This window comes from Anomaloglossus baeobatrachus, chromosome 1 (genome assembly GCF_048569485.1).
Source record: "Anomaloglossus baeobatrachus isolate aAnoBae1 chromosome 1, aAnoBae1.hap1, whole genome shotgun sequence".
Classification (NCBI taxonomy): Eukaryota; Metazoa; Chordata; class Amphibia; order Anura; family Aromobatidae; genus Anomaloglossus; species Anomaloglossus baeobatrachus.
Window position 1 is genome coordinate 664,563,788 of NC_134353.1, and position 18,350 is coordinate 664,582,137.

General features: G+C 51.4%; 1 protein-coding gene across 2 annotated transcripts in view; it reads left to right on the forward strand.

Annotated features, from left to right (window-relative positions):
* Positions 1-18,350, forward strand: part of RBM19 (RNA binding motif protein 19) — a 146,698-nt gene that overhangs the window by 51,571 nt on the left and 76,777 nt on the right. For both annotated transcript variants that reach the window (XM_075320009.1, XM_075320010.1), the window contains 2 exons: positions 4,042-4,172; positions 17,777-17,886. In XM_075320009.1, the coding sequence (XP_075176124.1) occupies positions 4,042-4,172; positions 17,777-17,886 (241 nt within the window). The remainder of the gene's footprint in view (positions 1-4,041; positions 4,173-17,776; positions 17,887-18,350) is intronic.

Below are 18,350 nucleotides of genomic sequence, written 5' to 3' on the forward strand. Positions count from 1 at the left end.
GTTTGCGACCTATGCTATCAATGCTGTCCTAGAATCTACGAGCCGTACCGCTATGGCGTCCGCCAATTCTGTGGTTTTGCGCAGAGCCTTGTGGTTAAAGGACTGGAAAGCAGATGCTGGTTCCAAAAAATGCTTAACCAGCTTGCCATTATCTAGAGACAGACTGTTTGGTGAGCCATTGGCTGAAATCATAAAACAGTCTAAGGGTAAGGACTCTTCCTTACCACAGCCCAGAGCAAGTAAACCTCAACAGAAAAAGTGGCAGTCGAGGTTTCGGTCCTTTCGTGGCTCGGGCAAGGCCCAATTCTCCTCGTCCAAAAGGACTCAGAAAGAACAAGGGAACTCAGATTCCTGGCGGGCTCACTCACGCCCCAGGAAAGCAAATGGAGGAACCGCTTCCAAAGCGGCTACCTCATGACTTTCGGCCTCCTCACTCCGCATCCTCGGTCGGTGGCAGGCTCTCCCGCTTTTGCGACATTTGGCTGTCTCAGGTCAAAGACCGGTGGGTAACAGACATTCTGTCTCGCGGGTACAGAATCGAGTTCAGTTCTCGGCCTCCACTTCGGTTCTTCAGAACCTCCCCACACCCCAACCGAGCAGATGCCCTGCTGCAGGCGGTGGACTCTCTAAGAGCAGAAGGAGTCGTGATCCCTGTCCCCCCTCTCGAACGGGGGCGAGGATTTTACTCCAATCTCTTTGTGGTTCCAAAAAAGGACGGCTCCTTCCGTCCTGTTCTGGACCTAAAACTACTCAACAAGCATGTGAACGCCAGGCGGTTCCGGATGGAATCCCTCCGCTCAGTCATTGCCTCTATGTCTCAAGGAGATTTCCTAGCATCAATAGACATCAAGGATGCTTATCTCCACGTGCCGATTGCTACAGAGCACCAATGCTTCCTACGCTTCGTGATAGGAGACGACCATCTTCAGCCATTTGGTCTGGCGACAGCCCCTCGGGTGTTCACCAAGGTCATGGCGGCAGTGGTAGCAGTCTTGCACTCTCAGGGACACTCTGTGATCCCTTACTTGGACGATCTACTGGTCAAGGCACCCTCTCAAGAGGCATGCCGACTCAGCCTGAATGTTGCACTGGAGACTCTCCAGGCGTTCGGGTGGATCATCAACTTCCCAAAGTCAAATCTGTCACCGGCCCAATCACTAACGTATCTTGGCATGGAGTTTCATACTCTCTCAGCGATAGTGAAACTTCCGCTGGACAAGCAGCGGTCTCTACAGACTGGGGTGCAGGCTCTCCTTCAAAGTCAGCCGCACTCCTTAAGACGCCTCATGCACTTCCTCGGGAAGATGGTGGCGGCAATAGAGGCGGTTCCGTTTGCGCAGTTTCATCTGCGTCCACTTCAATGGGACATTCTCTGCCAATGGGACGGGAAGTCAACATCCCTGGACAGGAAGGTCTCCCTTTCCCAGACAGCCAAAGACTCTCTGCAGTGGTGGCTTCTTCCCACCTCATTATCACAGGGAAGATCCTTCCTACCACCGTCTTGGGCGGTGGTCACGACAGATGCGAGTCTGTCAGGGTGGGGAGCAGTCTTTCTCCACCACAGGGCTCAGGGTACGTGGTCTCAGCAGGAGTCCACCCTTCAGATCAATGTTCTGGAAATCAGAGCAGTGTATCTTGCCCTACTAGCCTTCCAGCAGTGGCTGGAAGGAAGGCAGATCCGAATTCAGTCGGACAACTCCACAGCGGTGGCATACATCAACCACCAAGGGGGGACACGCAGTCGGCAAGCCTTCCAGGAAGTCCGGAGGATTCTGATGTGGGTGGAAGCCACAGCCTCCACCATATCCGCGGTTCACATCCCCGGCGTAGAAAACTGGGAAGCAGACTTCCTCAGTCGCCAGGGCATGGACGCAGGGGAATGGTCCCTTCACCCAGACGTGTTTCAGGAAATCTGTCGCCGCTGTGGGGTGCCGGACGTCGACCTAATGGCGTCACGGCACAACAACAAGGTCCCAACCTTCATGGCACGGTCTCGCGATCAAAGAGCGCTGGCGGCAGACGCCCTAGTGCAAGATTGGTCGCAGTTCCGGCTCCCTTATGTGTTTCCACCTCTGGCACTCCTGCCCAGAGTGCTACGCAAAATCAGATCCGATTGCAGCCGCGTCATACTTGTCGCCCCAGACTGGCCGAGGAGGGCGTGGTACCCGGATCTGTGGCAGCTCACGGTCGGCCAACTGTGGGCACTCCCAGACCGACCAGACTTACTGTCCCAAGGGCCGTTTTTCCATCGGAATTCTGCGGCCCTGAACCTGACTGTGTGGCCATTGAGTCCTGGATCCTAACGTCTTCAGGATTGTCCCAAGGGGTCGTTGCCACCATGAGACAGGCTAGGAAGCCCACGTCTGCTAAGATCTACCACAGAACGTGGAGGATATTTTTATCCTGGTGCTCTGCTCAGGGAGTGTCTCCCTGGCCATTTGCATTGCCTACCTTTCTTTCTTTCCTGCAATCTGGGTTAGAAAAAGGTTTGTCGCTCGGCTCCCTTTAAAGGTCAGGTCTTGGCGCTATCCGTCTTTTTTCAGAGGCGTTTGGCACGCCTTCCTAAGGTGCGCACGTTCCTACAGGGGGTTTGCCATATCGTACCCCCGTACAAGCGGCCGTTAGATCCATGGGATCTGAACAGGGTACTAGTTGCCCTCCAGAAGCCGCCTTTCGAGCCTCTGAAGGAGGTTTCACTTTCTAGACTATCACAGAAAGTGGCTTTTCTGGTAGCGATCACATCTCTTCGGAGAGTGTCTGAGCTGGCAGCACTATCATCCAAGGCTCCCTTCCTGGTCTTCCACCAGGACAAGGTTGTGCTGCGTCCTATTCAGGAGTTTCTCCCGAAGGTGGTATCCTCTTTTCATCTTAATCAGGATATCTCTTTGCCTTCGTTTTGTCCTCATGCAGTTCATCGGTATGAGAAGGATTTATATTTGTTAGATCTGGTGAGAGCACTCAGAATCTACATTTCCCGCATGGCGCCCTTGCGCCGTTCGGATGCACTCTTTGTCCCTGTCGCTGGTAAGCGCAAAGGGTCGCAGGCTTCTAAAGCCACCCTGGCTCGATGGATCAAAGAACCAATTCTTGAAGCCTACCGTTCTGCTGGGCTTCCGGTTCCATCAGGGCTGAAGGCCCATTCTACCAGAGCCGTGGGTGCATCCTGGGCATTACGACACCAGGCTACGGCTCAACAGGTGTGCCAGGCAGCTACCTGGTCGAGTCTGCACACTTTCACCAAACATTATCAGGTGCATACCTATGCTTCGGCGGACGCCAGCCTAGGTAGAAGAGTCCTGCAGGCGGCAGTTGCCTCCCCAAAGGGGAGGGCTGTCTTGCAGCTCTAACATGAGGTATTTCTTTACCCACCCAGGGACAGCTTTTGGACGTCCCAATCGTCTGGGTCTCCCAATAGAGCGACGAAGAAGAAGGGAATTTTGTTACTTACCGTAAATTCCTTTTCTTCTAGCTCTTATTGGGAGACCCAGCACCCGCCCTGTTGTCCTTCGGGATTGTTGGTTTGTTTGCGGGTACACATGTTGTTCATGTTGAACGGTTTTCAGTTCTCCGATGTTACTCGGAGAGAATTTGTTTAAACCAGTTATTGGCTTTCCTCCTTCTTGCTTTTGCACTAAAACTGGTGAGCCAGTGATCCCACTGGGGGTGTATAGCCAGAAGGGGAGGGGCCTTACACTTTTTAGTGTAATTGCTTTGTGTGGCCTCCGGAGGCAGTGCTATACACCCAATCGTCTGGGTCTCCCAATAAGAGCTAGAAGAAAAGGAATTTACGGTAAGTAACAAAATTCCCTTCTTTTCCCATGTATTTTATGTGCTTAGCACATTCATGTGACTATATGAAGTGGAGGGAAGAGCTCTGAAGGTGTGCATCACCACTCCTTAGCACTTGGAACGCTCCCAAGCAGAAACTGATGACCTACCATTGCCTTATACTATATGGTATTAAGAAACTAATATGAATGTTGTAAATACTTCATCTAAGAAAGTTATTTCTTCAATAATTACTTCTCTTTCCACCTTCAGGTCCTCTCTCGGAAATCCATTTTCCAATTGACAAGCTAACTAAGAAGCCTAAGGGGTTTGCTTTTATTACATACCTTATAACAGAACATGCTGTTAAAGCTTATGCAGAGGTTGATGGACACATTTTTCAGGTATTTTATAGTTAATTTTCTAATTCCATGAATTATATTTCAAGAAGTTCATCATCTGATGTCACATCAACTTTTTTTAAAATATAAATTAGTAAAACGTCATAAACTGCATCCAGAATAATGGACTCCTGGCATTTTTGCTGGGAGATAGTTAAGCTGGGTTCACACATAGCGACAACGACATCGCTGTTACGTCACCATTTTCTGTGACACAACAGCGACCTTGTAAGTCGCTGTTATGATCGCTGCTTAGCTGTCAAACACAGCAGACACAGCAGCGATCATAACGACACGTGTCGCTGTGCTACATGTGCAGAGAGCAGGGAGCCGCGCACACTGCTTAGCGCTGGCTCCCTGCACTCCTAGCTACAGTACACATCTGGTTAATTACACGATGTGTACTGCAGCTACATGTGCAGAGAGCAGGGAGCCGGCACTGGCAGCGAGAGCGGCGGACGCTGGTAACGAAGGTAAATATCGGGTAACCAGGGATAGGTCTTCCCTTAGTTACCCGATGTTTACCCTGGTTAAAGCTTACTGCAGATTCCAACTCCTGCTCCCTGCTTGCTTCATTTCGTCGCTCTCTCGCTGTCACACACAGCGATGTGTGCGTCACAGCGGGAGAGCGACGACCAAAAAATGAAGCAGGGCATTCAGCAACGAGCGGCGACCTCACAGCAAGGGTTGCTCGTTGCTGGATGTCACACACAGCGACGGGACGTCGCTGCTACGTCACAGAAAATGGTGACGTAGCAGCGACGTCGTCGTCGCTGTGTGTGACACCACCTTTAGTCAGAATAACAGGAGATTTGATGTTGACTGCAAGGTCCTGAGAAAGTGGAACAAGAGCTTGAATATTCTCTATAGAATATAAACATCTACATTTGTATCCACTGTTACCTGCTGTTGTGTAAATCTGTGTGAAAGAAATAATCTATATTTCAAACATGCTAATTTCTCTGACGCCTCATTAGGGGACACAGGACCATGGATGTTATGCTGCCTATCCATAGGAGGACACTAAGTAGATGCAAAAGCATAGCTCCTCCTCTGCAGTATACACCCCCTGGCCGGGCCAGGCAACCCCAGTTTTAGCTTAGTGTCTGTAGGAGGCACTTCCTTTCAAGGTTTGTTATTTTTTGAGGGCGACGGTTTCCTTTTGGGACCGATCTCCCACTACCATCAACGGGCGGGAACGTGGAGTGTCGTCTCCACGTACCCCCTCCTGCGACGCTGGATCCTGGGCTGGACGAGAGGTTCCACAGACACCGATTTTCCAAAGCCCAGGGTAGAGGCCTGTGCCCTTATAGCCCAATTCCTCAGCCCCTCTTTGCAGGCTCTGAGTTGAATATGGCACCGGTGTGACCGGACACAGCAAGCTGACTCTGCTATTTTCACTGCCTGGACGGAAGCAGTGTTTTAAGGTGAGATGCCCCCTGACTGGTTTCCCAGACAAAGGGAGAAAAGACGCTGCAGGGAAGGCTCCCAGGACATTTACAGTATTTATTATGAGAAAGTCCCTTGCTGAGTGCAAGGAGGAGAGCCCCAAGGATCCTGCACACACAGTGTTAACTTTTCTCTAGCTTGCTGGCTGGAGGAGGGGGGAAGTCACTCCTGTTTTCAGAAAGTCCTGCAGATAATTTTTCGGTGGCAGGGGGAGGGCCAAGGGCTCAGGGACTCACGCTGTTTATTTGCTCTGTTTATTTGCTCTAGCAGAAAAGCCGGCTGATAACCACCAGTGACAAGCTGTGTGCTGACTGGAGGGAGAGGGAGGAAAACTATCAGAAGCTCCCTTCCCGCCGTTTTTTACTACCCACAGCAGGGGGGGGCACACTGACTTCATCTTCGTGCTCTTTTAGCGCTAAGCCCCGCCCCCCGCGGCTGCGATAAGCCCCCCCCCCCCCCCCCCCAGGAAAGCATGCGAAGATCTCCATAGAGCTTAATCCTTCCTGAGGACAGGGCCATCGGCTGATTCTGGTGAGGTGCTTGCTTCACTTGTAGCTCTGCTGAGCATTGCTCCCCTTCCTGGCATACTCCTATTAGGCACATGCAGAATTCTAAGGGCACTAAGAGTGCTAAGGCCCACATAGTCTATTATTCAGCCTGCACTGTCTGCCACGCTGAGCTACCACGTAAACACACCTCTTCTCTCTGTGAGTCCTGTGCCCCTATAGCCCCCCAAGACCCCCCTGCCACCACTGCCGCAACCGTCAGCCCAGAGCCTAGGGCTCCCAGCCCACCGGAATGGGCACAGTTTCTGTCCCAATCCATGGAAAAACTGTCACAGAACCTGGTGCTGGCTATGCAATGTCGTCCTCCACACCCTTCTGGTTCCCTGGATGGAACGCAGCCTGATGATACCCCTATGGAGGATCCTTCTGAGGTAATCTGGCCACATGCTTCACCGGTTGCAGGGATCAGGAAAAGAGCACACGGCCGGGTGTCTCCAGCGGGCTCTCCCTCGGGAACACAAAGGGCAGGCTCTCCCACACGCTCCACGGCTTCTGAAGAGCTGGAGGAGGGAGAATGCTGTTTGTACCAGGAGGATTCCTTGGTTTCAGCCTCCCCAGATGATCAAACTGCAATAGACTTCCTTATAGCAGCAATCAACAAACTCTGCATGTGAAGGATCGGCCATCCACTACCACTGACCATGCGGTCTCCTTTAAGAGCGCAAGGAAACCCCAAAATGTTTTCGCTGATCACCCAGAGTTTCAGGATATCCTCACAAAGCAAAGGGAGAAGCCTGACAGGCGCTAAAGTAACTGAAAACTCATGGAGTCCCGGTACCCTTTTGCCTCGCCTGCCCCTAAGGGCTGGGCCGATCCGCCCTCGGTCGACCCCCCCCCCCCCCCCCCCCGGTCTCCCGCCTTACCACAAAGACGCTCCTGTCTTTACCCGATGGTTCCTCCATCAAGGACCCAAGGACCCGACAGACAGACAGGTGGAGCACCTCGCCCACTCTGCTTTTGAGGCTGCGGGTTCCTCCCTCTCGCCCTCCTTTGCCGCTGTGTGGGTCGCAAAGGCGATCTCGGTCTGGGCAGAATCCCTTAACACTTCGCTTGAGGAATCCCAGTTCACTCATACCTTCATAGAGGTAACAGCTCAAATTGCCGCTGCGGCGGAGTACCTCATGCAGGCCTCCATGGACGCTGCTACCTGCGCAGCGTTTGCCGCCTCAAATACCATAGCCATCCGTAGAGCTCTCTGGCTCCGACAATGGCGAGCGGACTCTGCCTCCAAGAAGTCTCTCACGGGCCTTCCCTTTTTTCCAGACCGATTGTTTGTCGAACGTCTGGACAAGCTCATTTCTGACGCCACGGGAGGAAAGATTACCTCCCTCCCCCAGCTGAAGTCCAGGACGTCTTTCACCAGACGTCCACAGTCCTCGTTCCGCTCCTTTCGGAACTCATTTGGTTGGTCGACATCCCGTGCTTTCCCCGCCACCAGCCGCGGACTACGCAGGGACCGACCTTCTCAGCTCTCCCCGAAGGGACACCTGCAGCAAGGCAGCTTATCTCGAGGCCCACAGGATACTCAGCTGGGCCAAATCGACAGGGTCAGTGATATCAGCGGTACACATACCGGGAGTAGAGAACTGGGCAGCAGACTGCTAAGTCGCCAAGGTCTGGCCGCCGGAGAGTGGTCTCTCCACCCAGAAGTGTTCCTACACATCTGCACTCGCTGGGGTACACCAGACGTGCATCTAATGCCCTCAAGGTTGAACGCAAAGGTACCCTCGTTCATAGCCAGGTCACACGATCCGCAGTCCATCGGTGCGGATGCTCTAGTTTGCTCCTGGCACCACTTCCGCCTGCCTTACATATTTCCACCTCTACCTCTGCTGCCGCGGGTAATCAAGAAAATCAAGGCAGAGGGAGTCCCGGTGATACTGATAGCACCGGACTGGCCCAGGCGCGCCTGGTAATCCGAATTAGTACAAATGCTCGTAGATGTACCGTGGCGCCTTCCAGACATCCCAGACTTGCTGACCCAAGGGCCCATTTCCTATCAGAACTCCAGAACCCTGAAGCTGACGGCATAGCCATTGAGACCTGGGTATTAACAAGAGCAGGATTCTCCCCCGCAGTTATCTCCACCATGATCAGCGCCCGAAAGCCTGCTTCATCCCGCATTTACCACCGTACGTGGAAAATCTTCCTGTCATGGTGCAGGGAAATTAACGTCCAGCCTCTGCCTCTGCCATCCCCAGAATTCTCGATTTTCTGCAGGTTGGCTCTTAGTTCCCTTAAAGGGCAGGTCTCAGCGCTCTCAATCTTCTACCAATGCCGCCTGGCTCAAAAACCGCAGGTCAAGACCTTCCTCCAGTGTGTTTCCCATCTAGTTCCCCCGTACAAACGGCCGCTGGACCCATGGGACCTCAATTTCGTTCTGGACGGTCTCCAGAGGTCCCCCTTTGAACCTCTCAAGGAATCCTCCCTTGCTCTTCTGTCCTGGAAGGTAACGTTCCTGGTGGCAATTACGTCCATCAGACTGGTTTCGGAGCTAGCAGCACTCTCTTGCAGCGAGCCTTTTCTGATTTTTCACCAGGACAAGGTGGTTCTGCGCCCCCTTCCGGATTTTCTTCCAAAGGTTCCTACCCCATTTCATTTGAACAAGGACATTGTTCTGCCTTCCTTTTGTCCACTCCCAGTTCATAGGGTGGAAAGGTCTCTGCATTCGTTAGACCTCGTCAGAGCTCTCAGATATTACATATCCAGGACAGCCCGCTTTAGGAAAACGAACTCTTTGTTCGTCATTCCTGAGGGGCCTAAGAAGGGACAGGCAGCTTCAAAGGCGACTCTGGCTCACTGGATTCGCTCTGCGATCCAGGAAGTCTACCGCTTGCAACTCAAGCCCATTCCTAGTGGGCTGCGGGCTCATTCCACGCGAGCAGTTGGTGTTTCGTGGGCCATTCGGCATCAGGCTTCAGTGGAACAGGTGTGTAAGGCTGCGACCTGGTCTAGCCTACATACGTTTTCAAAGCTTTACGGAGTCCATACCCAGGTTTCAGCTGAGGCAAATCCGGGTAGGACAATTCTGCAAACGGCAGTAGAGCACCTTCTCTCAGTAGGTGCTCCAGGCTGTCTGGGACTGGTTCCTAGTCCTTGGGTTGCGTTGTCTTGTTTTTATTTTTCCCACCCATGGACTGCTTTAGGACGTCCCATGGTCCTGTGTCCCCCAATGAGGCGTCAGAGAAAAACGGATTTTTGTGTACTCACCGTAAAATCGTTTTCTCTTAGCCATCATTGGGGGACACAGCACCCACCCTGTTGCCCTGTTGGGCCTTGGTTCTCTCAGTACCTTATTTGGTTATGACTTTTTTTTTTTTTTTTCTCATGTTCCTCTGTTGAGGTTTTACTGGCTTTTTCTCCTACTGCTTGTGTACTAAAACTGAGGTTGCCTGGCCCGGCCAGGGGGTGTATACTGCAGAGGAGGAGCTATGCTTTTGCATCTACTTAGTGTCCTCCTATGGATAGGCAGCATAACACCCATGGTCCTGTGTCCCCCAATGATAGCTAAGAGAAAACGATTTTACGGTGAGTACACAAAAATCCGTTTTTTAATTACTATACTAAATTATCTGACCACTTACGTAGAGACATTTTTTCAGTTTCTGGATGCAAACAAGAATGTTTTCATCTATTGCCAGTAAATATACATTTTCAAGTGTTTGGAGTTTGGACAGGAAGAGCTAGAAAAAAAAGCAAAGTGAGAAACCGTGAAAAAGAGAGTGGGAGATACAAACAAACCCATGATTCTGCTTTCTTGTGTCCATCCCAGTCACAGCTACACTTCTCCATGCTGCTGCTTGCTACAAAGAGTTGGAATCCCTCATGTCTGTGTATTTTGTGTTAGTGTAGAAATTGGAGATATAGGGTTAAATCCGCACTGCTATCCACAAGGAAAATGCTAGTACTTGAAGAAGGGAATTTTGTTTACTTACCGTAAATTCCTTTTCTTCTAGCTCTAATTGGGAGACCCAGACAATTGGGGTGTATAGCTATGCCTCCGGAGGCCGCACAAAGTATTACACTCAAAAGTGTTAAGCCCCTCCCCTTCTGCCTATACACCCCCGTGCTCCCACGGGCTTCTCAGTTTTGGTGCAAAAGCAAGAAGGAGGAAAAAGAATTATAAACTGGTTTAAAGTAACTTCAATCCGAAGGAATATCGGAGAACTGAAACCATTCAACATGAACAACATGTGTACACAAAAAAACAGGGGCGGGTGCTGGGTCTCCCAATTAGAGCTAGAAGAAAAGGAATTTACGGTAAGTAAACAAAATTCCCTTCTTCTTTGTCGCTCTATTGGGAGACCCAGACAATTGGGACGTCCAAAAGCAGTCCCTGGGTGGGTAAAATAATACCTCGTAACAGAGCCGTAAAACGGCCTCTTCCTACAGGTGGGCAACCGCCGCCTGAAGGACTCGTCTACCTAGGCTGGCATCCGCCGAAGCATAGGTATGCACCTGAGAGTGCTTCGTGAAAGTGTGCAGGCTCGACCAGGTAGCCGCCTGACACACCTGCTGAGCCGTAGCCTGGTGCCTCAAAGCCCAGGACGCGCCCACGGCTCTGGTAGAATGGGCCTTCAGCCCTGAGGGAACCGGAAGCCCAGCCGAACGGTAAGCTTCGATAATTGGCTCCTTGATCCTCCGAGCCAGGGTTGATTTGGAAGCCTGTGACCCTTTACGCTGCGTCCGAGCGGCGCAGGGGCGCCGTACGAGAAATGTAGACTCTGAGTGCTCTCACCAGATCTAACAAGTGCAAATCCTTTTCACATTGGTGAACTGGATGAGGACAAAAAGAAGGTAAGGAGATATCCTGATTGAGATGAAAGGGGGATACCACCTTAGGGAGAAATTCCGGAACCGGACGTAGAACCACCTTGTCCTGGTGAAACACCAGGAAAGGGGCTTTGCATGACAGCGCTGCTAGCTCAGACACTCTCCGAAGTGAAGTGACTGCTACTAGAAAAACCACTTTCTGCGAAAGGCGTGAGAGAGAAATATCCCTCATTGGCTCGAATGGTGGTTTCTGAAGAACCGTCAGCACCCTGTTCAGATCCCAGGGTTCTAACGGCCGCTTGTAAGGAGGGACGATGTGACAAACCCCCTGCAGGAACGTGCGTACCTGTGGAAGTCTGGCTAGGCGCTTCTGGAAAAACACAGAGAGCGCCGAGACTTGTCCCTTAAGGGAGCCGAGCGACAAACCCTTTTCCAGTCCAGATTGAAGGAAGGACAGAAAAGTGGGCAAAGCAAAAGGCCAGGGAGAAATACCCTGAGCAGAGCACCACGACAGGAAAATTTTCCACGTCCTGTGTAGATCTTGGCGGACGTTGGTTTCCTAGCTTATCTCATAGTGGCAATGACGTCTTGAGATAACCCTGAAGACGCTAGGATCCAGGACTCAATGGCCACACAGTCAGGTTGAGGGCCGCAGAATTCAGATTGAAAAACGGCCCTTGAGATAGCAAGTCTGGTCGGTCTGGTAGTGCCCACGGTTGGCCGACCGTGAGATGCCACAGATCCGGGTACCACGACCGCCTCGGCCAGTCTGGAGCGACGAGGATGACGCGGCGGCAGTCGGCCCTGATCTTGCGTAACACTCTGGGCAATAGTGCCAGCGGAGGAAACACATAAGGGAGCTGAAACTGCGACCAATCCTGAACTAAGGCGTCTGCCGCCAGAGCTCTGGGATCTTGAGACCGTGCCATGAACGCTGGTACCTTGTTGTTGTGCCGGGACGCCATGAGATCGACGTCCGGCACCCCCCAGCGGCAGCAGATCTCCTGAAACACGCCCGGGTGAAGGGACCATTCCCCTGCGTCCATGCCCTGGCGACTGAGATAATCTGCTTCCCAGTTTTCCACGCCTGGAATGTGAACTGCGGAGATGGTGGAGGCCGTGGCTTCCACCCACAGTAGAATCCGCCGGACTTCCTTGAAGGCTTGCCGACTGCGTGTACCGCCTTGGTGGTTGATGTATGCCACCGCTGTGGAATTGTCTGACTGAATTCTGATCTGCTTGCCTTCCAGCCACTGCTGGAACGCTTTCAGGGCAAGATACACTGCCCGTATTTCCAGAACATTGATCTGAAGCGAGGACTCTTGCTGGGTCCACGTACCCTGAGCCCTGTGGTGGAGAAAAACCGCTCCCCACCCTGACAGACTCGCGTCCGTCGTGACCACCTCCCAGGATGGGGGTAGGAAGGATTTCCCTTTCGATAATGAAGTGGGAAGAAGCCACCACCGAAGGGAAGCTTTGGTCGCCTGCGAGAGGGAGACGTTCCTGTCGAGGGACGTCGGCTTCCTGTCCCATTTGCGAAGGATGTCCCATTGAAGAGGACGCAGGTGAAACTGCGCGAAAGGAACTGCCTCCATTGCTGCCACCATCTTCCCCAGGAAGTGCATGAGGCGTCTCAAGGTGTGTGACTGACCTTGAAGGAGAGATTGTACCCCTGTCTGTAGTGACCGCTGCTTGATCAGCAGAAGCTTCACTATCGCTGAGAGGGTATGAAACTCCATGCCAAGGTATGTCAGCGATTGGGCCGGTGTCAGATTTGACTTTGGAAAATTGATGATCCACCCGAAACTCTGGAGAGTCTCCAGGGTAGCTTCGAGGCTGCGTTGGCATGCCTCTTGAGAGGGTGCCTTGATCAGCAGATCGTCCAAGTACGGGATCACCGAGTGACCCTGAGAGTGGAGGACCGCTACTACAGTAGCCATAACCTTGGTGAAAACCCGTGGGGCTGTTGCCAGGCCGAACGGCAGTGCCACGAACTGCAGGTGTTCGTTCCCTATGGCGAAGCGCAAGAAGCGCTGGTGCTCTGGAGCAATCGGTACGTGGAGATAAGCATCCTTGATATCGATCGATGCAAGGAAATCTCCCTGGGACATTGAGGCGATGACGGAGCGGAGGGATTCCATCCGGAACCGCCTGGTCTTTACGTGTTTGTTGAGAAGTTTCAGGTCCAGGACAGGTCGAAAAGACCCGTCCTTCTTTGGGACCACAAACAAGTTGGAGTAAAAACCGTGGCCCTGTTGCTGAAGAGGAACAGGGACCACCACTCCTTCTGCCTTCAGAATGCCCAGCGCCTGCAGAAGAGCCTCGGCTCGCTCGGGAGGCGGGGATGACCTGAAGAATCGAGTCGGGGGACGAGAGGTGAACTCTATCTTGTAACCGTGAGACAGAATATCTCTCACCCAACGGTCTTTTACCCGTGGCAGCCAGGTGTCGCAAAAGCGGGAGAGCCTGCCACCGACCGAGGATGCGGAGTGAGGATGCCGAAAGTCATGAGGAAGCCGCTTTGGTAGCGGCACCTCCGGTGGTCTGTTTAGGACGTGACTTAGACCGCCATGCATCAGAGTTCCTTTGATCTTTCTGAGGCCTTTTGGACGAGGAGAATTGGGACCTGCCCGCGCCCCGAAAGGACCGAAACCTCGACTGCCCCTTCCTCTGTTGGGGTATGTTCGGTTTGGGCTGGGGTAAGGATGTATCCTTTCCCTTGGATTGTTTGATGATTTCATCTAAACGCTCGCCAAACAATCGTTCGCCCGAAATTGGCAAACTGGTTAAGCGCTTTTTGGAAACAGAATCTGCCTTCCATTCCCGTAGCCACAAGGCCCTGCGGAGTACCACCGAATTGGCGGCTGCAACCGCCGTACGGCTCGCAGAATCCAGGATAGCATTAATAGCGTAAGACGCAAATGCCGACGTCTGAGTGGTTATGGACGCCACCTGTGGCGCGGACGTGCGTGTGGCTGCGTCAATTTGCGCTTGACCTGCTGAGATAGCTTGTAGCGCCCATACGGCTGCGAATGCTGGGGCAAAAGAAGCGCCGATAGCTTCATAGATGGATTTCAACCAGAGCTCCATCTGCCTGTCAGTGGCATCTTTGAGTGAAGCCCCATCTTCCACTGCACGTATGGATCTAGCTGCCAGTCTGGAGATTGGAGGATCCACCTTGGGACACTGAGCCCAACTTTTGACCACGTCAGGGGGAAAAGGATAACGTGTATCCTTAAGGCGCTTAGAAAAACGCTTATCTGGACAAGCATGGTGATTCTGGACTGCCTCTCTGAAATCGGAGTGGTCCAGAAACATACTCTGTGTACGCTTGGGAAACCTGAAACGGAATTTCTCCTGCTGGGAAGCCGACTCCTCCGCCGGAGGAGCTGAGGGAGAAATATCCAACATACGATTGATGGATGCAATAAGGTCGTTCACTATGGCGTCCCCGTCCGGAGTATCAAGATTGAGAGCGGCCTCAGGATCAGAATCCTGATCAGCTACTTCCGCGTCATCGACCAGCGATTCCCCTCGCTGAGACCCTGAACAATATGATGATGTCGAGGGAAAATCTAAGCGAGCTCGCTTAGTCGGTCTGGGGCTGGGGTCTGTGTCAGAACCCTCAGCTTGAGATCCATGAGATACCCCGGGAGGACATTGCTGGTCCAACTGAGGGGGGCCAGGGAACAAAGATTCAACAGAGTCCCTGTGCTGAGATACCGGCCTGTACTGCAAGGCTTCTAGTATCTTAGCCATAGTCTCAGAGAGTTTTGCAAACTCCGTCCCTGTCACCTGAACAGTGTTAGCAGGTGGCTCCCCCTGGGCCCCTCTTAGCAGAGGCTCTGGCTGAGCAAGTGCCACAGGGGCCGAACAGTGCAGACAATGAGGGTCAGTGGAACCTGCCGGTAGCGGGGTTGTACATGCGGCGCAGGCAACATAATAAGCCTGTGTTTTGGCACCCCTGCCTTTCGTGGGCGCCATGCTATTATCTTCCCTGAGCAACACAATAGGGTATATAGCCAGAAATCAACTGTGCACTATACAGTGTAAAATAAACATATATAATGTTACACTACTGCACAATGGGGCTAGCACCACAGGTGCTGCTTACCACCCGCTTAAAGCGGTTGTGAGGCCACCAGAGTCCCTGCCTGGGTCTCCCAGATTTTGTCCCCCTCTGCAGCGTCCGAGGAGCTGACAGGAATGCGTCCTGAGGAGAGGAGGGAGCCGTGGGCGTGACCCAGAAAGAGCGGGAACTGGTGCCTGCACTGTGCACAGTGAGAGGGGTGGAGTATGCAAAGCATGCTCCAGCCCTCAGTGCTGCTCGTTCTATGCAGCGTCCCGCCCTTCCCCTGCCTGTCAGGGCTATGGGCGGGAGGAAAGGAAACTAGGCCGCAAAAAGCCGGGGACTCTAGTAATAAATGCGGCCGCCGTAAAAGCGCGGCCGGCGTGGAAGTCCCCGGCGCACTACAAGTCCCAGCCGCGCCGCAGTATTTCCAAGGCAGCGGCGGTCAATACGGCAGTCCCTATACATAAACACACTCAGCAACGCTGAGTGTGTAATGGCACATATTAACCCGGTCAGCTCCGCGGTCCCCGGTGCACTAGCACACCCAGCAAAGCTGGAGTGTTGCTGTGCGCGGTCCCCACGGGGACACAGAGTACCTCCAAGTAGCAGGGCCATGTCCCTGAACGATACCCGGCTCCTATCCAGCAGGCTCCACAGGAGTTGTGGATGAAGCACGGTCTCATGTGCCTGGAGACCGATAGGATCCCACTTCCACCAGAACCCTGAGGGGGATGGGGAAGGAAAACAGCATGTGGGCTCCAGCCTCCGTACCCGCAATGGATACCTCAACCTTAACAACACCGCCGACAAGAGTGGGGTGAGAAGGGAGCATGCTGGGGGCCCTATATGGGCCCACTTTTCTTCCATCCGACATGGTCAGCAGCTGCTGCTGACCAATCTGTGGAGCTGTGCGTGCGTGTCTGACCTCCTTCGCACAAAGCAAAAAACTGAGGAGCCCGTGGGAGCACGGGGGTGTATAGGCAGAAGGGGAGGGGCTTAACACTTTTGAGTGTAATACTTTGTGCGGCCTCCGGAGGCATAGCTATACACCCCAATTGTCTGGGTCTCCCAATAGAGCGACAAAGAAAGAGTAATTTTATTCAACGCATTTCGGAGTTGAAAACTCAATCAGGAGCATCTCTCTGATCAGGAGAAGCGATTGCAGTATATAGTCATAATGTCCCCTAGGAGGACTAGTAAAATCAGTAAAAAAAATTTTTTTAAAAAATATGAAGAAATTAAAAAAAAAGTTAAAATCGTCCCCTTTTGCCCCATTGAAAATATAACAATAATATAAAAATACACAAATTTGGCATTACCGAGTTCAGAGAAGCCCGATCTAAATATGAAATCAATTAATCTGATTGGTACACAGCGTAGTGGGAAACCATTTCAAATGCCAAAATTACATGTTTTTTTGGTGGCTGCAACATTGCATTAAAAGGCAATCGCCAGAAGGTGAAGGGGTTAATTTCTGCTGCTCCCCGATATATTCCGCTTTTGTATTTTTTGTTTTTAAATCCACCCCACAGTTAAAATGTAGCCTTTTGATTTGATACTATTATATTATTATATTATTTTCATATACAAAAAGGGTTAGGGCTCATATTTGGGGGAGGGCTTTTTTCCATGAAGAACAATCACACATTCATGTTTCATTTTACCTTGAAGGTGTTTGGCCAGCTTCAGCTTGTAGGTGTATGGCCAGCGGTACCTTTACCCTAACTTAAATTCACAATTGCTGGTGCAGTGTCAGTGTCTCTTATGGTAACACATACTGGCACTCTCAAAACATTTTGTGTGGCAATGCCACTCTTCTTCTCTATGCGGCCGGGAGTCTGGAATGGGACTCAGGAACGGTGGTTGTGACGTCTCACTTGGCTGCTTCTGCGGGAGGGAGCAGGGCTGGCTGGGCGGCGGGATCCAAGAGGAAACACTTGGGAGGCAGGAGGTGGGACCCTGGAGCGGCAGCCAAGCCCACGCCATAGGGCAGTAGCAGCCGGGAGGCGGGACCCAGGAGTCAGCATTTGGGAGGCGGGAACGGCAACCAAGCAAATATCATAGCACAGTAGCGGCTAGTAGGTGGGAACCAGGCAGCAACACTCAGGAGTTGGGACTCGGGAGTGGTTGAGCAGATTTTACCCTGCCATGGTGTGAGAAAGCAGTAGAACAATTTGGTAGCTACATCATGCATATTTCATTACCTCCAACGTTGGGTAATGTCCCCGTGATGTTAGCGACATAACCTAGTGTCACGTCACATAGCCTAGCGCTGGAAGCGCTGACCAACTCTGGCTTGTTTTTGGAATAGGGCTTATATTTAAAGCCTACTCCAAAAATCAAACTAGGGTTTATTTTTGGGGGAGGGCTTATTATTGCAAAAAACACGTTAATTTTTATAGGGCTTTACTTACAAGGTAATGATGCAGAGGAACCTAAACACAGGCCCCGTTACTAAAGACCATAAAGATTAGCACCAAGTAAAACGGCTCAGATCTCTGAAGTCATACGGCAGGTTTTAAAAAAAAATAAAAAAAAAAAAAATGGAATAAGGAGGAGGAGCAGGAATAAAATAAGAGCAAAAACTGGTCTCCTTTGATTTTAAGATCCTTTTTCAAAATGTATCTGCATAGAACTTTTGGGCTTATTTGCAGGGTAATGATAATCCCTATAAGTTATCCCTGTTACACTATTTCAGTGGTGTAATGAGAGAGTGAAGTTGAATACCCTTTATCTTCTGACTCCAGGGCCGCATGTTGCATGTTCTTCCCTCTACTGTGAAAAAGGAAGATGAAGGTGAAGCAGCAGCAAGTTATAAGAAGCAAAAAGCGTTGAAAGACAAAGCCAATAGTTCCAGGTACTGTCCTCTATACCCCCATTATACTGATCGACGGATCCCCTCCTGATCAGATATTTATTACAATCTAAAAATTTGCCTTCTACAGGAGATGGGTGACTGATGGAAGTTGGTTGTTTAAGAACGATAACTGCAGGTTTTAGTTTTATAACAGAATTTCTCATTTTTTACTTTAGAGAATAAAGGAGGCTATTTTATGAGTTCAGTTGCAAAATGCATTTTGGGTTAGAAATACTATAACCCTAAAGTAAACCTGTCCTGGAATCTAAGCCTATTCTGATATATGATCCTCGGTAACAAGCTTATATAATAAGGCAGATTACAAACTTAAGTGAGCCACATGCCATATGCCACATCTGGGAAAGGTTTTGGACACTTTTCTGCCTAACTAAACACTTTTATAAAGTGTAAAGAAGACATGGTGTAGAAAAGTGCGTTTGTAAGTTACGTCAAATTTATTAATG